Raw genomic sequence first — 16,135 nt, 5'->3', positions numbered from 1 at the left:
GTCCTCTCGATCCATCCTCCTAAGCTATAACCCATTTTTTTTTTAAAAGGAGGACAACTTTGGCTTCATTTCAAAAGTGTTGCTACAGCTGAGTTAATTTGTAAAAAGTCAATTGGATTCTTTTGATATAAAAACAAACAATAATGTGCTGAATGAAAGCTACAGTTCACCTTTTTGCGTTGGCAATTGTTGTGCAGAAGTTTTGTATTCTCTCAGAGGAAGAGATCTCCAAAACTCCTCCTCTCCGACATTTAGTGATTTATCCATGGAAAAATCGGATGGTGTCTTAATGTTGAGGAAGGAAAAGAGTTCTCGAGATTTGATGTCTTCAAAGGCAAGATCATCCAATTTGGGTTGTGAATCGCTAGCGAATGACATGTAAATTTCAGTGAGAAGGCGGCAAATTTCCTTCTCTTCAGACGTTTGATTCACTCGAGGATCATTTCTGTTTTTCAGCAGCATAAACACATCATCTCCGTGAGCGGCTCCATTGAATGTGGTGTCCTGGCCGAGAATTATGTGTCCGACGCCGAAAACGGCTGGGAATTGCAAGAAGTAAAGGAATGTCGGTGAGTGTTGACTGTGAAGTCGGACAGAACGTGCGATATCAGCTGCAAACATTCTGTCTGTGAGCATCTTGACGATGTCATCGAAAGAATCCCGAGAGATCTGCTTATCGCTGAGATAGTGTCTTAGAATCTGGTTGGAGACATCATGGGAAGTCTCTGGAGACACGGTTTCGTTGAAATCCAATAAGAATGGCGCCAATTCAAGCCAACGATCTCGAAGTTCAGTCAAGGAAGTCGAATCCAGGAGGAGTTCTGGTAAGAGAATGAAAAGGAATGAGAATTCTCGTGACGAGGAAGTGTTTGTGGTGATATTTACTGGCTGCAGGATAAATTCCGTCTGCGTCGGTGTAACTGACAATCCAGGGAAGATGAGCAAATGCCTGAGATTTGTAAATGAGCTCCGGATGAGCAGACAAGAAGGGATTCTCTGAGTTCTTCTCCACAACCACGCCAAAGGGTGTGAACGGCTGAGAAAGCCATGGCTGAAAAAGTGGCACAGTGCTCACAATCTCATCAGCTGGCTTGCCTTTCAGGCACTCTATCATCCTTCTGTTGTCTTCCGTTGCACATCCGAGGTGATTTGCTACCACACGTGCTTTTTGGAGAGGATTCTCTGCCAAAACCCAGGGATTGAGTGCACATCCACTGTGAGAAATCCCTCGGTGGAAGAGGCCAGAAGACAGAGGAGAGAGATAGTGAAGATGAACACTGGCTCCGCCGGCTGAGAACCCACTTAACGTCACAGAGTTGGGATTTCCACCGAAGAATCGGATGTTCTGCTTGACCCACAGCAAGGCAACAACTTGATCCTTCAATCCCATGTTTCCAGGCACAACTTCATCCTCAGTGCTGAGGAATCCCAGAGGCCCCAGGCGATAATTGACAGTGACAAAGACAAGCTTGTGACGGTGAAACATTCTCTCTGGACTGAAGAACGTGCCACTGCCATATGTGAATCCTCCTCCGTGGAAGTGCACGAACACAGGTAGATTTTCCTCCTCGCCGATGTGAGATGTGTAAACGTTCAGGAAGAGACAATCCTCATCACCATTGAGTTGATCTGAAGATCCTTCTCGCCACTGAAGACAGGGATTAGCAAACTGTGTGGCATTTCTCACTTCTGTCCACTTTTCACTGAAGATTTCCACTGGCTCAAAACGCTTCATCCCCACTGGAGACTCTCCGTACTGGATCCCCTTGAAGGCGAAGAAATTAGAGTGTTTCTCTCCTCGAATGGGTCCATTTTGCGTTGTCACAGTCGCTCCTTGGGCGAGAGACACTCCACTGATGAGGAGAATAAGGCCTAACACGTGGTTCCCCATTGAACATCACAATCACACTGAAACCATTGACTGAGGAATTTCAACACTCATAGTTCATACTCCACCTACTCTACAGTCAAATTGAGTTCTTCACGTTCTTCATTACATAGTTCATGGCTAAGTCAAGGGTTATCCATATCAAAATTGCTCTACTTTGCTCTACTTTTTCAGTAATCTTTACATGAAAGTAATGAGGGAGGTAAAAAACTAAGATAGTAAAATTAATCATTAAGTAACACTTTTTTTCATTTTTAAAGATTCACGGCCGCGAACATTTTTGTCCATTTGGCCTTAACAAACACACTTACCATAGAATATTTTTCACTACAAGATAAGAAGTTAATCCTTCGTGTGGATGTAAATATCTTTGGAAGTTTCTAACATCTTTTTCAATCTGTCTTTCTGTCCTTTCTAGAAAAATGATCTAAACAATTCATCGATCTTTTTTCAACAAAATAACCAAAATAACAAACTTTATTTAATTTTTGGCCTCATTTGGTATCCTGCAACCTCAGTTTTTTTCCATATAAATTTAATCACAATTTAAATGCAAGTTAAATGCAGACGGTTTTCGGGATCAGTTGTAATATCTTCACTTGTACTCATTGTTGAGAGTTCTTCCAATGACCAGGCGACGAACTTCTGACGTTCCTGCGCCAATCTCGTACAACTTGGCATCTCTCATGATTCTCCCAGCTGGATATTCGTTGATGTATCCATTGCCGCCCAGGATTTGGATGCAATCCAGCCCCAGTTTGGTCGCATTTTCAGCCGTATAGAGAATCACGCCGGCGCAGTCCTTGGCATTGGCAGTTCCTGCGTCCACAGCGCGAGCGACGCTGTAGAGATAGCATCTGGAGGCCACGAGGAGAGTGTACATATCGGCCATCTTCGCCTGGATGAGTTGGAATTCGCCGATCCTTTGGCCAAAAGCCTTGCGCTGATGAGCGTAGTCGAAGGCAACATCACAGGCGGCCTGCATGAGTCCAACTGGACCAGAAGCCAACAAGAGACGTTCGTAGTCAAGGCCCGACATGAGGACATAGACACCCTTTCCTTCTTCTCCCAGGATATTCTTGGCTGGGACTTTGCAGTCCTCGAAGATCAGTTCTCCTGTGTTGCTGCCGCGAATTCCCAACTTGTCCAACTTCTGACCCGTCTTGAAGCCAGGATAGTCCTTCTCCACGATAAATGCAGTGATGCCGTGCTTCGCAGGACCACTGAAGTTAGTCTTGGCGTAAACTATTAAGGTATCAGCGTCAGGACCGTTGGTGATCCAGAACTTGCTACCGTTGAGGATGTAGTAATCGCCTTTCTTCTCAGCCCGAGTCTTCATGGAGACAACATCGCTTCCAGAATTGGGCTCACTCATCGCCAGGGCGCCCATGTGCTCTCCACTGCACAGCTTGGGAAGGTATTTCTCCTTCTGCTCTTCAGAACCGAGTCTCTTCAACTGGTTGAGGCAAAGACTCACGTGAGCCCCATAAGACAAGCCCAGCGCTCCGCTGACTCTAGAAATCTCCTCGTAGACAATACACTGGTCTAGATAAGATCCTCCACTTCCTGACATTAATAGGAAAAAGGATATTTCTGCGGTTTCTCAATAAATCAGTGGAGATCTTACCTCCATACTCAACGGGAGCGGATATTCCCAAAAGCCCAAGATCACCGCATTTCTTCCAGAAATTCCTCAAGTCCTTGAAGTTGTTCTCCCTGTCGATCTCCTGAGCGTAGGGAGCCAATTCCTTCTGCAGGAAGTTGAAAACAGTTTGCCTGAGCTGAAAACCGAAAAGATCATCAAGTCCCGGATAGTCTGGAAAGATCACCATGCGATAGAGGTTAAACTCACTTGTTGCTGTTCACTGTTCAGTCCGAACAGATTCTCATCAATGGGATAGTGTGACATGCATCTCAGCGACTGCCAATTCGTCCTGAGGATGCGGTTCTGCACAGCAGATCGCAGGATATGTCTGAGAGCCATAATTTTTGCGCACTTTGGAAGAACACTTTCACTGTCAAGTGTGGCGGTTGCTTACGTCACGGTATTTACGTAACTCCCGCCTTTATCAGAGGATTATTCAAACAAGTCAACATATGCGAAAACTCCCGTTGGGGGATTGATAAGATGCCCATGCTGGGGAGGCAACGAGAAAATACATGGAAAGAAATAACTGGAAATACTGGAAGATTTAAATTGTGTAAGATTAATGAAACCAACAAACTAAACATACATTTCCAAGGAATTTCGCGGGATAAATTCAAGTTTATTCAATGGGTGTGAAATTACAAAATAAACCCCTAATCTACGCAGAGACGGACATTGGAGTGGGTTGAGCCTCGGCGGGGACTCCATCGCGGGGCGCGAAGAACACCCGGCGCTCTACGCCGTCCTTCGTGATGATTCCAATGCGGCAAACGCCTCCGGAACTGCCGTCATGATGCATTGCATGGAACACTGTCTTCTTCACGAAGTTCACGCACTCCTCCTTGGACATGTTCTCTTTGAAGTACTCCTTGATGAAGCCATAGACATAGGAGCTTCCGGATCCGCCGATGGTCACCTTGTCGCGGACGCACATGCCTCCCAAGGGGATAGAATACACCTGTCCACCGAGTGTCTTATCCCAGCCAGCCACAATTATGCCTGCCACAAGTTCATCCCTGTAGTTGTAGCAGTACTTCTTGAACTCGGCCGCTGCCTCAGACACCAGGGGCTCCTCTCCAGTCTGGTTCTCGTGGTAGTTCAGAGAATAAGCCACAATTCCGGCGATAGCTTGAGTATCGGCGGCGGAGCCACTGCGACAGCAATAAATGTGGTCGGTGATTTTGGTCAGTTTGTCCGTCACTCTGTTGGCCACGTATGTGCCAGTACTGGTGCGGGAGTCCGCCCCGATCACCACACCATCCTTGAACTCCACAGCCATGATCGTAGTCTGAAAACAGGAAGAAAATCAGAGAAATCATCAATAAACGCCCGTAAGGCAGTGGGGGCACTGGATATGGATTTTCTTTAAATCCACTGCGAATACTCACTCCAGTGCTGTGCTTGGCGTTCATCCACTCATTTCCAAAGTCCATGGTTGCTTTTCAACACAGAATATATTGTATTTTCAAAGAAAAACAGAGAAAATCTAGAACGCGTTTCTGCAATGACAAAGCGAATCTCGAAAATGTCAATTGATTTGCGCCACCTGGCGGAAAATCGAGAAAGACCTTCCAGTGAAACTTCCAAAAGAAGAAATTCTAGCAGTCGCGTGTTTGTTTACGTTTGCGCTTCTCCTTGGATTTGGACAAATTTCCTAAAAGCCAGGAGAGTCAGGATGTCAACAGATTCTCCGCACGTCGAGGAGTTCAAGCTGGATGTGGACTGTGAATTGAGATTTGAGATTGAGAGCAAAGATGAGAAAGTCACGGTTGAGGTGAGATTCATCATAACTAACCTCAACATTTAGGTCAAGATGTCCCTGTTTTTAGCTCCTTTCCGGGTATGCTGAGCTGTTCGGAACGGAACTGGTCAAGGGGAAGCCCTATGAGTTCACAACGGGTGCCAAAGTGGCGATATTCACCTACCACGGGTGCAATTTGAAGCTGAGAGGAAAGACAGATGTGAGTTACGTGGCCAAGGAGACGCCAATGATCCAGTACCTAAACTGCCATTCAGCACTCGAGGATATGCGAGCGAGAGCGGAGGGCATTGAATCGAATGGACCCATAGTGATGGTCGTGGGTCCCACAGATGTCGGGAAGACAACACTGTGCCGCATTCTGCTGAATTATGCTGTCAGACAGGGAAGATGTCCTTTGTATGTGGATTTGGATCCTGGCCAGGGCAGCGTGTCAATTCCTGGTACTCTTGGCGCCTTGCTAGTTGAACGGCCCGCGACTGTGGAGGAGGGATTCTCCCAAAAGGCTCCTCTAGTCTATCACTTTGGCCACAAATCGCCGGGAGACAACAATGTTCTCTATCAAACGGTGATCTCGAAACTGGCCGAAGTCGTTCTGGACGCTCTCAAGACAAACAAACGTGCCAAAGTGTCTGGTGTAGTGATCAACACGTGCGGGTGGGTGAAGGGAGCCGGCTACAGGCATTTGCTGCACGCCGCAAAGGAATTTGAAGTGGGAGCGGTGTTTGTGATCGACCAGGAGCGTCTCTACAATGAACTGCTGAGAGACATGCCCAACTTCGTGAGAGTGGTCTTCCTGCCCAAAAGTGGTGGCGTTGTGGAGCGCAGCAAGGCCAACCGGGCGGAGACGCGAGACCTGCGCATTCGAGAGTACTTCTATGGCCAGAAATCTCCACTTTATCCACACTCTTTCGATGTGAAGTTCAGCGAGATGAAAGTCTTCAAGATTGGCGCTCCGTCGCTCCCTGACTCGTGCATGCCGCTGGGGATGAAAGCGGAGGACAACATGACGAAGCTTGTGGCTGTTCAGCCGGGAATTAATCTCCTCCACCATATTCTGACCGTGAGTTTCGCCGAATCCGCTGATGACGACGTCATTCAGACGAATGTGGCTGGATTTGTGTGTGTTGGCCAAGTGGATTTGGAGCGACAAGTGGTCACAATCCTTTCGCCACAGCCGCGACCGCTGCCCAACACTGTTCTCCTGATTTCTGAGCTGCAGTTCGTCGACAATCACTGATGATATTGTTAAAAAGATACTCGTTTTCTGAGTATTTACAAATTTGATGTGTTCTTAAGAGAATAAATTATTATTATTGGATTTATTATACCAAAATATCTTGGCAAATTATCTGATTACTGGACAATTTGCTGACTTGATCATAAAACCATATCAAACGCTCGCATATGATAAAAAAAAATACAGAAACAATCAATCAGTGCCGAAGTACTTCTGACCAAAGTGATTCGGCGCCACGGGATGCAACTCCGACGTGAGGATCTTCATCTCCGGGAAGGCGGACACGATGGTTTTAGCTGCCATTGGTGTGCAGAACAGATTCGATAAGATGATGCAGTTCTCCGGAACACCGTGTTCCTTCAGCACATTTACCGCCTGGATAACTGTATTTCCCGTGGACCTGCGAACAAACATCCCGTGAATCCCTCTGTCGATTGGCCAACTACACTCTAGCCTTACATGATGGGGTACATCAGCAGCACTTGTCTTCGAGAGATGTCTTCGGGAAACCGGGCGTAAACCACTCTGGCAACGTGAGTCTCCGCATCGGACTCCACGAGGATCTTCCCGATGCGGATTGAGCGACAGCAGTCCCTCAGGCCCTGTTCCATAGCCTCTCCTGACCGCACAATCGACACTCCACAGTTCCCGGAACGATATTTGAGCCCATCATAGTTCGCTCCAGTCGGCGTCACTACTCTAATAGGAGAGTATGGAAGTTGATTGAGACTCTCCTCAATCACCAGACGGATCAATCTGTCGGCATAGAACTTGAAATCACTGCGACTGGTGTTCCTGGGGAGGCAAAAAAGACCCTTCCTGAGTTGTCCTCAAATCATTCACGTGCTATAACCTCACTTATCGCGCAGGATTGTCTGGAGCTCCTTTATCTGGTCATTTGTGGGAATCAGCTTGAGATTGGGACCATAATCACACGGCGGGGGTATCAGAACATCACCTCCACTTCCCATTTATGCGTAAAAAACTCACAAAAAAACAACACAAGGAAATCCTCCAAGAAACAGCCGGAGAGCAAAACAAAGAGACACTTCGTTAAGTTGGTGTTTATTTGAAAAAATTTGACGAAGATGATGAAAAATCGGGAAAAACCCGGGGGAAAATCAGAGATTCATCTTATAATTCACAACTGTGGTCATCTTGTGCAGACCCGTGGAGAAGGACTTAAGCTGCACTGCTTGGGCATTCTGGATGAAGACACCCTCGGTGTTGTTCCACTGGTCAGGAATCTCCGTGTCGCGCAGCGTGTAGATCAGCACATCGAAGGAACACACGCAATCCAGGAGCGGCAAGAAAGACACTGTGGCACTGATCTGTCTCATCACATCCCGGATCTCACTCTGAATTCTCTTCAAGTCCTTTGTCGAGGTGGCTTCCTTGTCATTTTCTTTCACGCTGTTCTCCGTGTCGCCCTCAATCTTGAAGTCCCAGCACTCGAGCGTCTCCTTCGTGTGCGCATTCGTGATCACCATTGAGATCTTCTCCACTTTGTTCTGAGAAATCCAGTCTTGCGCCTGAGCCAGAACTTTCTTCAGGAATTCCGTGATTTTCTCATCCTTTGACATAAAGATCGTCAAGCCGTATTGCTGAGTTGTGGAGAAGCTCTCTGGCGGATATATACCACGTTGGAAGAGGATGGAATTTACACCGTAATCTGCAAAGAAGGTAAGTTTTCTGCCAGTGAGGAACACAGCTTACATCCAGGCTCAAAAGCAAAAACTTACTGAGATATTCGCAAACAATTGTTGACGAACCACTAAGCGTGATGCAATTATTCTTAACAGTTTGCGCTACTTCCGTCATTTTAGACGAGAGATTGAAGAATAGAAATTGGGAAGTGCGTCTGCTAACACAAATAGGTGGGTTTCAAATCAGAAATCCTTAGAAATTTCAGAAAATCACTGAATTCTAGTCGAAAACAATGCGACTTCTCTGACGTTTTCAAACGGTATCACGCATGGCAGCCAACACGCGAGAGAATAAAAGTTCCCTTGAAAAAAGCTCCGCTTTTTCAAAAAAGAATATTCGTATAACTTCACTGCAAAGCAAACGTCAAGAAAATGTAAACAACGGTGCAAAAAGTGCAAGAGAATGGATGAAAAAGTGGAACACGAAGATGTAAATTGTTATTATAATCTTGAGAATCAATTAATTGGTGCAGAATTGGAGAAGGAAGAGTACAAGCTTGAAGAATTTCTGGTTTTCAAAAACAAAAAGTAAGTTATGAATGTCCAAAGGCTCCCTTCGCCTTCCTAAAGTTTTTTTTGTTTTAACAGGAAGGAAGATGTGAAAAAAGTGGAATCTGGAGGGTTTGTCACATTTGAGATTACAGGAGATCAAATTCTTGATGTCAAGCAGTACAAATGTTCAATTTGTCCGAAGATTTTTAAGAGGAAAATTTATCTTACGAAGCACTTAAAAACCCATGACAGGAAGAAAGAATACCAATGTAAAATTTGCAAGAAAATCTGTAAGCAACCGCACGCATTGGGAATGCACATGAGCATTCACACAGTCCAGAGGAATCACCAGTGTTCTTACTGCTCGAAGATGTTTAAGAGCGAAACTTTCCGTAAGAACCACGAAATTATTCATATAGTAGAACCTCAATTGTGTCCTATATGCAAGAAGCTGGTAAAGAACGCAAAACGCCTCAAGGAACACATAAGATTCAAACATAAGCAGAGCAACACAAAATTGAACAATCCTAAAGAGATGCCAAAAAACAAGCCAAAGAATGAGCTGCAGAAGCAAAGCACTCATCAAGTCTGCAACATAATTTCCCGAGATAAAAATGATAAGTGCATTGCAAAAATCGCCAAAAAAAAATCAAGTGCGAAATATTCGAACGCACGTTCAAAGGGATCGAATTACCCAAAGATCACATGAATACGCATGAATTGGCAGATTTTAAGAACTACTTTCTATGTGAAAATTGCTGTGTAGTTTAAATACTCGTTAAATTTCATAGAAAGTCTCATTTTATTTGAGAGAAATAGTGAGAATTTGACGATTCCTTCACAAATGACCCAGAGAAGATTTACTTTGTCCAGAGCTTTGCCTTTAATTTACTAGAAGTATTTGTTGTTGGATTGTGTATAGAAATTAATGAAGAAAAAGGAAAAACTTGGGAAAACCTAGTTTTTCAAATGGATTTTCTGTACGTTAAAATCCAAAAGTGACGTTGGCTGCTAACTTCACACTGTGCTGTAAGCGCCGCAAAACGTCAGACAACTATGTGTAAAAATCGTGTAAACAGAAGGTGTTGACGAAGAATCTTGTGGAAAATGGATATAAAAGTGGAAAAGGAAGACACAGATTATGATTATGACGCTGAAAATTATTTCTTCGATTGCGACATTGTGAAAGAAGAGTACGAGATTCATGAACCCAAGTATGAACCTTTGGAATCTGGTGTCGAAAAGTATGTTGTTGACATTTCCAATATGATTTCTTGGATTTCTTCCTTAAATGTTTTTCCTTTCAGACAAAATGCAAAAGGAAATGAGGAAATGAGCTTCGAGATTACGGATTATTCTGAATTAGTAAGCGACGATCACAGAGGTTCAATTTGTGAGAAGGCAATTGAGACACCAGTTCTTCCTGCATCACAAAATATATTTGTTGATCTGGACGAAATTCTGCTCAAAAAATCGTATATATGCAAAATTTGCGGAGTGGAAGCTCAGTCATCTTCTGAGCTGAAAAGACACATGTTGAGATTTCACCGATTTCACAATGATGAGCGAAGTTTTGGATATGATTTAAATGTTGATGTGGAAAAATGTCCCTACTGTCCAGAGCGATTTAAGACCAAGTCCAAACTCTCGGCTCATTTGATAGCAAATCATCGTGAACGTCATCTAAATAAAATAGGTGTTTAAGGAAGTTACATAAAAGATTGTAATGCTAAAGAAATATCTCTTCCTTCCATTACAGGTCCTCCGTTCGGTTGCTGCATTTGCAAACAACAATACGAGACATGGGACAATCTGAAAGAACATGTGGCAGTTCATGAGTTATATTTTCATTGCGATATATGTGTTTGGAGCTTCAAAAAGGAGTACAACATGATAAAACATAATAGATTTTACCACCCGTACATTAAAACATCGGAACCATCGGAAACATCGGAACCATCGGAAACATCAAAAGAAAAACGCTGGGAAAATGGATTTCAGTGTTCACTTTGTTCGATTACTTGTGAAAACTTGGTCGATTTACAAAAACATTCAATATTGTGTGCACGAGAAATGCGCAAAAATATGATGATACATGGGAAAACACGGCCGAAGAGGATCAAAAAGAAAAAAAATAAGATCGCAGAAATATATCTAAAATATGACCGAAACGCATAATTTTGGTGTTTAATTTTGATGAAAACTCAATGATTTATTCCCCTTTTTCTTTCTGGATTTCGTTCCAACGTCGAGTTGGTGTGGAAGTAAAAGAATAGTGAAACTGTGGATTTCTAGCTTACTTTTTATTCCTGATTCTAATTAGCTCTAATACAATTCAGGACTTACATAAGATTTTCAACCACTTCCAATCACAATATGTATTTTCATAGACAACACTGTGGAGAATATACAGGAATACTTCCACATTGCACGCGCCCTAAAGTTCCTGATTAAAAGCTAAATTGGATTCCTAATCAGTGTGCAAAAATCGGAATCTGCCCAGTAATTAGAAATTCACCACGACCATAAATTACGCACGCGGATCGCGCAGAAAAATTGGCAAAGAGCGCTTTTTGAGCGCGCGGTGAAGATGGTTGAAGTTATGTGCATGAATTTATGATCATTCATTCATTTTACTCATTTACACACCGCAAGAGCGACGGTCTGACAGCCTTGAAGATGGTTAGTTACCCTCGTCAACAGCTCTCAGCGTTGCGCACACACGAAAAAGAAGTGCATCTTTCAATCACGCTTTCTGCCACCCTAATTAAAAGGCAATACATTTGTCAAACGACAGCAGCGGAATTTCATATCAACTCTCGCCATAGAGCGCAAATCCACGTGACAGAATGCTTAGCGTTGTCTTTGGCTCTCCTTCTAAATTAATAATTGATATCACGTGCTTCGCCAGCGTTCATTCATTAGAGAGAACAGACGGGCTTTTGGGGCATTAGTAGACTAATAGAAAACACTGCAATTAATTAGAAAAATTTCCCTTTAGTCTTCTGGACATTGAAGAAATTCTCTCTGTGCTTTTCGGCTAAATTCAACACTACTTGGATTAACTGAATTTAAAAAGCAATGAAATATTTAGTTACTTGTACAAAAGGAGTCGAGTTTTGAGTTTAATTCCACTACATAATTGTATGTTTTGTATTTTTTCCATAAAGTATTAGATAATAGAATTCAAATTTGCCCGTGATTTTCAAGATTTCGCGTTTCAAGCACTCGCCAAGTGGCTCTATTGATGTGAAAGACCTCAAATCATGCGTTCGGCGCGGCCAATCGAGAGACAGTCATTGTTTGGGGGGCAAAAAGAGGGCAATCACACTCAGGAAATCTCCCATTAGAGCCCAAGAGCAATTCCTCATTCTTCCCGAAAATTGAAGTCATGCCTCTCATTGTTGGGACCAAATCAATTGGAGCATGAGCGACTAACACAACATGACCAATTGATTTGTTCCCAGCACTTTGTCGCGCACAGTGGCCATAACGGTGTCGGTCTCCAGGAAGGGACAAAAAGCGCCGAATTTGCGCCTGGAGCTTGTTAAATTCCTACGCTCGGCTGCATTTCGGGCCATGTCACGTCGCGTCCGTGCAGAATTGTGTGTGCCGGGCGAGAGGTAATGAGGCGCGCTGGCCAGGGAGTGCATCTCTCGGGGCGCGCTCGCGCAGTTTCACACGAGAGAGATGTGCAGAAATGCCTATGACGAGTCTGACCCGGTCATGAATCGCGGGTTTGATTGTGTGCCAAGCCTGCATCTGACAAGACGATGGGAATTGGAGATCATCAGCATCATTAAACCATTCGCAAGTCTCCCCTTATCTGCCTCTCGTCACTGCGCGGCACAATAATTCGCCGATATGTGGGAGAAAGATGGATCGTTGCGCTGTTAAAGTTCATTTCAATTTTTATTGTTGCGCGTCACTATTATGGCAAATGGATGATGATTGGGAATGACGATTTCAAGAGCGTCTCATCATTGATCTCTGCAACATTGTTCTGGCCATCCGGAGTAATTGAATGGCTCAAGGTGGAGATTCTCCGGCTAGAGTCTGTACATCACTTCTACAAGAATGCAACACTTCTCTAACTCTATCAGCACTTCAGTTGTACAGCATTTTAGAAGGTTCCTCCCTTGGAATGGCCCTTAACCTCGTCATCGACGAGCATCTCTGGCATGTGGAATTATCGCTGGGCAAATAGGGATCAGGGTCAAGTTGATTCGTCATTAATTCCTCCTCGGGACCTTTACTCTCTCCCTCGGGCGCTCTTCCCACTCTCAGCAAGGCGCAAACTGGTGAGATCAAGCACAATTTGTCGCTGCAAGAGTTGGTAATTGCGGGATAATTGAGGATGGATATTTTTCTCAGAGGTCGTCTGAAAAATAGTTAAAATTTTAAGGGGTTAAATGACTTTTCCAAGAATGACATTACAGCTAGAGAGACCCATAAATCTCTGGCGAAGGCACTCAGGCTGATGATTTAACTCTCACTATTAAAAATATCAATAAAAGTCGCTTTACGTCTCATTCAATTAAATCCACCATGCTAATCCCTTCGACTCTGTCTCTTGTCTATTCTTCTGCGCTATGCAGAACTTATGCGTCGTCGAAGATATCTGGGCAAATGGAGATTCCCAAGAAAGGCGCACGGTGCAATTTATTGTGGACTCTGAGGCACCGTCACTTTATCAAAATCCTTGCGAAATCGCAAGTTTATTGGATTTTCGTATTATTCATTTGATGGCTTCTTTGAAATACGACAGAGGCAAACTGTCCATAAAATGTTGTGTGCCTTTTTCAAATCATTTCCCGACCACTTTACGAGGATTGCATGCAGAAAGAGCGATTCCTTGGGAATTATTAATCATAGACTGGGACTCAATTTGCTCACAAAGAGTGGCATTTTTCGGTGGTGTGAGTCAAATGGACCGTTTGAGGATGCTGACGGCATTCAGTCTCGAATTTCAGTTATGCTCATAAATCATCCAATCAACTTCTTTGCCCAACCGCAGAATCGACACTGTGAGACATCAATAAAATTAACAAACAGTCTCACAATGTTATCACTTGATGACTATTCATCATCTTCGGCGGAATGCTTCTCCAGATTCCCGCCGAGAGTCCATTGGAAAAACATATTCTGCGTCCTAAAAGTGATTAATTGTCGATTTCTGCACATTGTCGCATCACCAGCTGACCAATTGTCACGCACTCCACTTTTAACAAGCATCATGGGTGAAAATTAGAAAGCTTAATTGCCAAATAACGAGCCGGAATTCTGCGAGAGCCTCTCAAATTCGATTGAAAAGAAGAGTGATGCTTCGAGTGAAAGTTTCAGCACCTTTGTCGCGTGTCTGTGCACGATCTTTTGGCCTTTTCTTCCGGACAACTCCGGATAATATTTCGCTGAACTAACAAAAATGATTTATTGTCATTCAATACGATTCGCGTGAAATAATTCACTTCATTGATGCGAACGTGCAAATCGATAAACGGGTTTTTCTATGCTTATTCATTCTTAAATCTTAAATTTTCCCCTGGAAAAGCATATAAAATTTTAACATGAACCACCTGCAGACAGAATCCATGAAAAATGTATCAATTTTCAAGTCACTTTCACTAATTTGGTGCCTCTGCTGTAGCATTGCTGCTCCTGAAAGCAACCAAACGCGCGGATTGAGCTCGAAAATAGCGAGGGTGGAAGATGCAAAGAGGAGTGATTGAATTTACTAGCTGAATTATTTAATAAATTCAGCATGTGTCTGCCCTCAAGTGTGCGTGCTGTGACACAGTCTTAAATCTCAGCTGCAACACCTCGCGAGAGACGTTTGTATGGAGTCTGTTTCTGGTGGAAAAAATCTTGAGACCTCATGATGACTGTCTCGCGAGCCTCACTCATATCTCCCTCACTCGCGACACGGCGTGTAGGTAGTCAATGGGTTATTGTTTGGTGTGGCTTTTCTATGTCGGGCGCGATTCCTAAATTTCTCTCGTGCATCGCGCGCTGCCTTCCTGGACCCGCGGCACACCTTCGGAGAGGAGCACAAAAAGCCACTCAAGTCACAAATGAATCACAGCCACACACAAATTCAGCGAGCAGTTGGGGAAAAAAAGAGACACGCGATTGCTTCTTTCAGGAGAACTCACGTGGGATGATGAAAAGAAAGTTCTCAATCATGCTCCAAAATCTTCACCCAATTTTATGCAAATCCAGCACAAAATGCTGTAAATCCGAGGCTTAACAGGGAAAATGAGGCCGAGGTGTGGTCTCAATCAAGACTCAACTGTGTTCCTTGCACTCGGTCGACAGGAGAGCGTGTCATTCGCTCAGTTCTTACTTTCTGAGCTCCAGAAAAATAAGATGAATAGCGCAAAGTGGACCAAATTGGATACTGCACTTTTCCAATAACTCGTGGACTTATTTAAACTTGTTTTGAAATGCGCTTTTGCGTGGCTTCAGAACACTTTGATTTGAATGGATTTTGTTTCTCGAAAATCTCATTTTTCTGAGCTTCAGAAGGAAAATGGATTTACGTAACAAAATATGAAATCTCATTGAAAGAAAACGCCAAACAATGCCGCAATCTAGTTCTTCGTCAAATCCATTATATTTTCACAATAATCTGCCCAAATAATTCAGCAACGCTTCAATTTCCTACGTGACTCTCGACTTTGTCACGGGCAACCCAAGAATTGCTACCAGGAGAAAATGGCAAATGAAATGAGTTACTGCGCACAGGCGAGAACTTTCTATTTTCTTGTGCCATATATAACATCATATTATAATGTGATTTTGATCAATTGTCATGTGAGATCATTTCAGGGCGGAGTTGAGTGATTGATTGAAGATCTCTCGCGACTAGTGCGATCATGTTTGGCTTTTGGGCGGCTCTAGCTTGACTCCAGAGGTGAAATTAGATATTCATGAAATGCATTTCTCTTTCAATTGTCGTCGCACGCACGGCGTTAACGCGAGACTTCCCAGAACCCAAGATTGTTGTGCATGATGCAGAGAGACAGATAAGGCAGAGCCTTTCCGAGGCACTGCCACGCCTAAGCGATCAACAATGCCTCGCATAATCCCAAATTTCGCTGTCATGCATTCTTTATTCACCTGGAAGACGCACGTCAATGAAGCGCGAGGCATAATTTAATTTCATCGCCAATTGCAGAGAAGCATTTTCGGCTCGAGAAAAAGGTCTCGGATTGCAAATGTTGACGGGAAATGAAATTATATAGTGCTGGTGATGAAGAAGTGAGATTAATGCAGAGCATTTTAATTTTGATGGGATTTTTAACTCACTGCCAGAGTTGCTATCTTCCAGAGTATTTTACAATCAAGACAGCTTCTCAAGAGTGTAAAAGGACATTCTGTATGTGAAGCAATTTCGACCAGA

At 43.7% G+C, this 16,135-nt stretch overlaps 8 protein-coding genes across 8 annotated transcripts; 3 read left to right on the top strand and 5 right to left on the bottom strand.

Annotated features, from left to right (window-relative positions):
- Positions 1 to 159: 159 nt before the first annotated feature.
- On the bottom strand, positions 160 to 2,183 carry LOC132260465 (venom carboxylesterase-6-like). Its single transcript, XM_059758590.1, has 2 exons — positions 886 to 2,183; positions 160 to 821 (listed from the first exon to the last, which is right to left on the bottom strand). The coding sequence occupies exons 1-2, from the start codon at positions 1,889 to 1,891 to the stop codon at positions 160 to 162; spliced, it is 1,668 nt and encodes a 555-aa protein (XP_059614573.1). The 5' UTR covers positions 1,892 to 2,183.
- A 146-nt stretch (positions 2,184 to 2,329) lies between these two features.
- On the bottom strand, positions 2,330 to 4,006 carry LOC132260467 (isovaleryl-CoA dehydrogenase, mitochondrial-like). The gene is made up of 3 exons (XM_059758592.1): positions 3,741 to 4,006; positions 3,516 to 3,669; positions 2,330 to 3,454 (listed from the first exon to the last, which is right to left on the bottom strand). Exons 1-3 carry the CDS (start codon positions 3,870 to 3,872, stop codon positions 2,484 to 2,486), a joined length of 1,257 nt encoding a protein of 418 aa, XP_059614575.1. The 5' UTR covers positions 3,873 to 4,006; the 3' UTR covers positions 2,330 to 2,483.
- Positions 4,007 to 4,111: 105 nt separating this feature from the next.
- On the bottom strand, positions 4,112 to 5,083 carry LOC132260471 (proteasome subunit beta type-6). The gene is made up of 2 exons (XM_059758598.1): positions 4,925 to 5,083; positions 4,112 to 4,824 (listed from the first exon to the last, which is right to left on the bottom strand). The coding sequence occupies exons 1-2, from the start codon at positions 4,967 to 4,969 to the stop codon at positions 4,195 to 4,197; spliced, it is 675 nt and encodes a 224-aa protein (XP_059614581.1). The 5' UTR covers positions 4,970 to 5,083; the 3' UTR covers positions 4,112 to 4,194.
- On the top strand, positions 5,031 to 6,610 carry LOC132260466 (protein CLP1 homolog). The gene is made up of 2 exons (XM_059758591.1): positions 5,031 to 5,310; positions 5,366 to 6,610. The coding sequence occupies exons 1-2, from the start codon at positions 5,041 to 5,043 to the stop codon at positions 6,533 to 6,535; spliced, it is 1,440 nt and encodes a 479-aa protein (XP_059614574.1). The 5' UTR covers positions 5,031 to 5,040; the 3' UTR covers positions 6,536 to 6,610.
- Positions 6,611 to 6,642: 32 nt separating this feature from the next.
- Positions 6,643 to 7,596, bottom strand: LOC132260472 (uracil phosphoribosyltransferase homolog). The gene is made up of 3 exons (XM_059758599.1): positions 7,394 to 7,596; positions 6,995 to 7,330; positions 6,643 to 6,935 (listed from the first exon to the last, which is right to left on the bottom strand). Exons 1-3 carry the CDS (start codon positions 7,504 to 7,506, stop codon positions 6,728 to 6,730), a joined length of 657 nt encoding a protein of 218 aa, XP_059614582.1. The 5' UTR covers positions 7,507 to 7,596; the 3' UTR covers positions 6,643 to 6,727.
- Positions 7,589 to 8,383, bottom strand: LOC132260473 (mitotic spindle assembly checkpoint protein MAD2A). Its single transcript, XM_059758600.1, has 2 exons — positions 8,278 to 8,383; positions 7,589 to 8,207 (listed from the first exon to the last, which is right to left on the bottom strand). Exons 1-2 carry the CDS (start codon positions 8,354 to 8,356, stop codon positions 7,657 to 7,659), a joined length of 630 nt encoding a protein of 209 aa, XP_059614583.1. The 5' UTR covers positions 8,357 to 8,383; the 3' UTR covers positions 7,589 to 7,656.
- Positions 8,384 to 8,573: 190 nt separating this feature from the next.
- Positions 8,574 to 9,827, top strand: LOC132260470 (zinc finger protein 749-like). The gene is made up of 2 exons (XM_059758597.1): positions 8,574 to 8,769; positions 8,830 to 9,827. The coding sequence occupies exons 1-2, from the start codon at positions 8,645 to 8,647 to the stop codon at positions 9,440 to 9,442; spliced, it is 738 nt and encodes a 245-aa protein (XP_059614580.1). The 5' UTR covers positions 8,574 to 8,644; the 3' UTR covers positions 9,443 to 9,827.
- LOC132260468 (zinc finger X-chromosomal protein-like) lies at positions 9,451 to 10,911 on the top strand. Its single transcript, XM_059758593.1, has 3 exons — positions 9,451 to 9,977; positions 10,041 to 10,429; positions 10,493 to 10,911. Exons 1-3 carry the CDS (start codon positions 9,841 to 9,843, stop codon positions 10,909 to 10,911), a joined length of 945 nt encoding a protein of 314 aa, XP_059614576.1. The 5' UTR covers positions 9,451 to 9,840.
- The last annotated feature ends 5,224 nt before the right edge of the window (positions 10,912 to 16,135 follow it).

This window comes from Phlebotomus argentipes, unplaced genomic scaffold, assembly GCF_947086385.1.
Source record: "Phlebotomus argentipes unplaced genomic scaffold, Phlebotomus argentipes genome assembly scaffold_18, whole genome shotgun sequence".
NCBI lineage: Eukaryota > Metazoa > Arthropoda > Insecta > Diptera > Psychodidae > Phlebotomus > Phlebotomus argentipes.
Note: the sequence above shows the minus strand (reverse complement) of the source record. Positions and strands in the feature narration are given on the sequence as shown.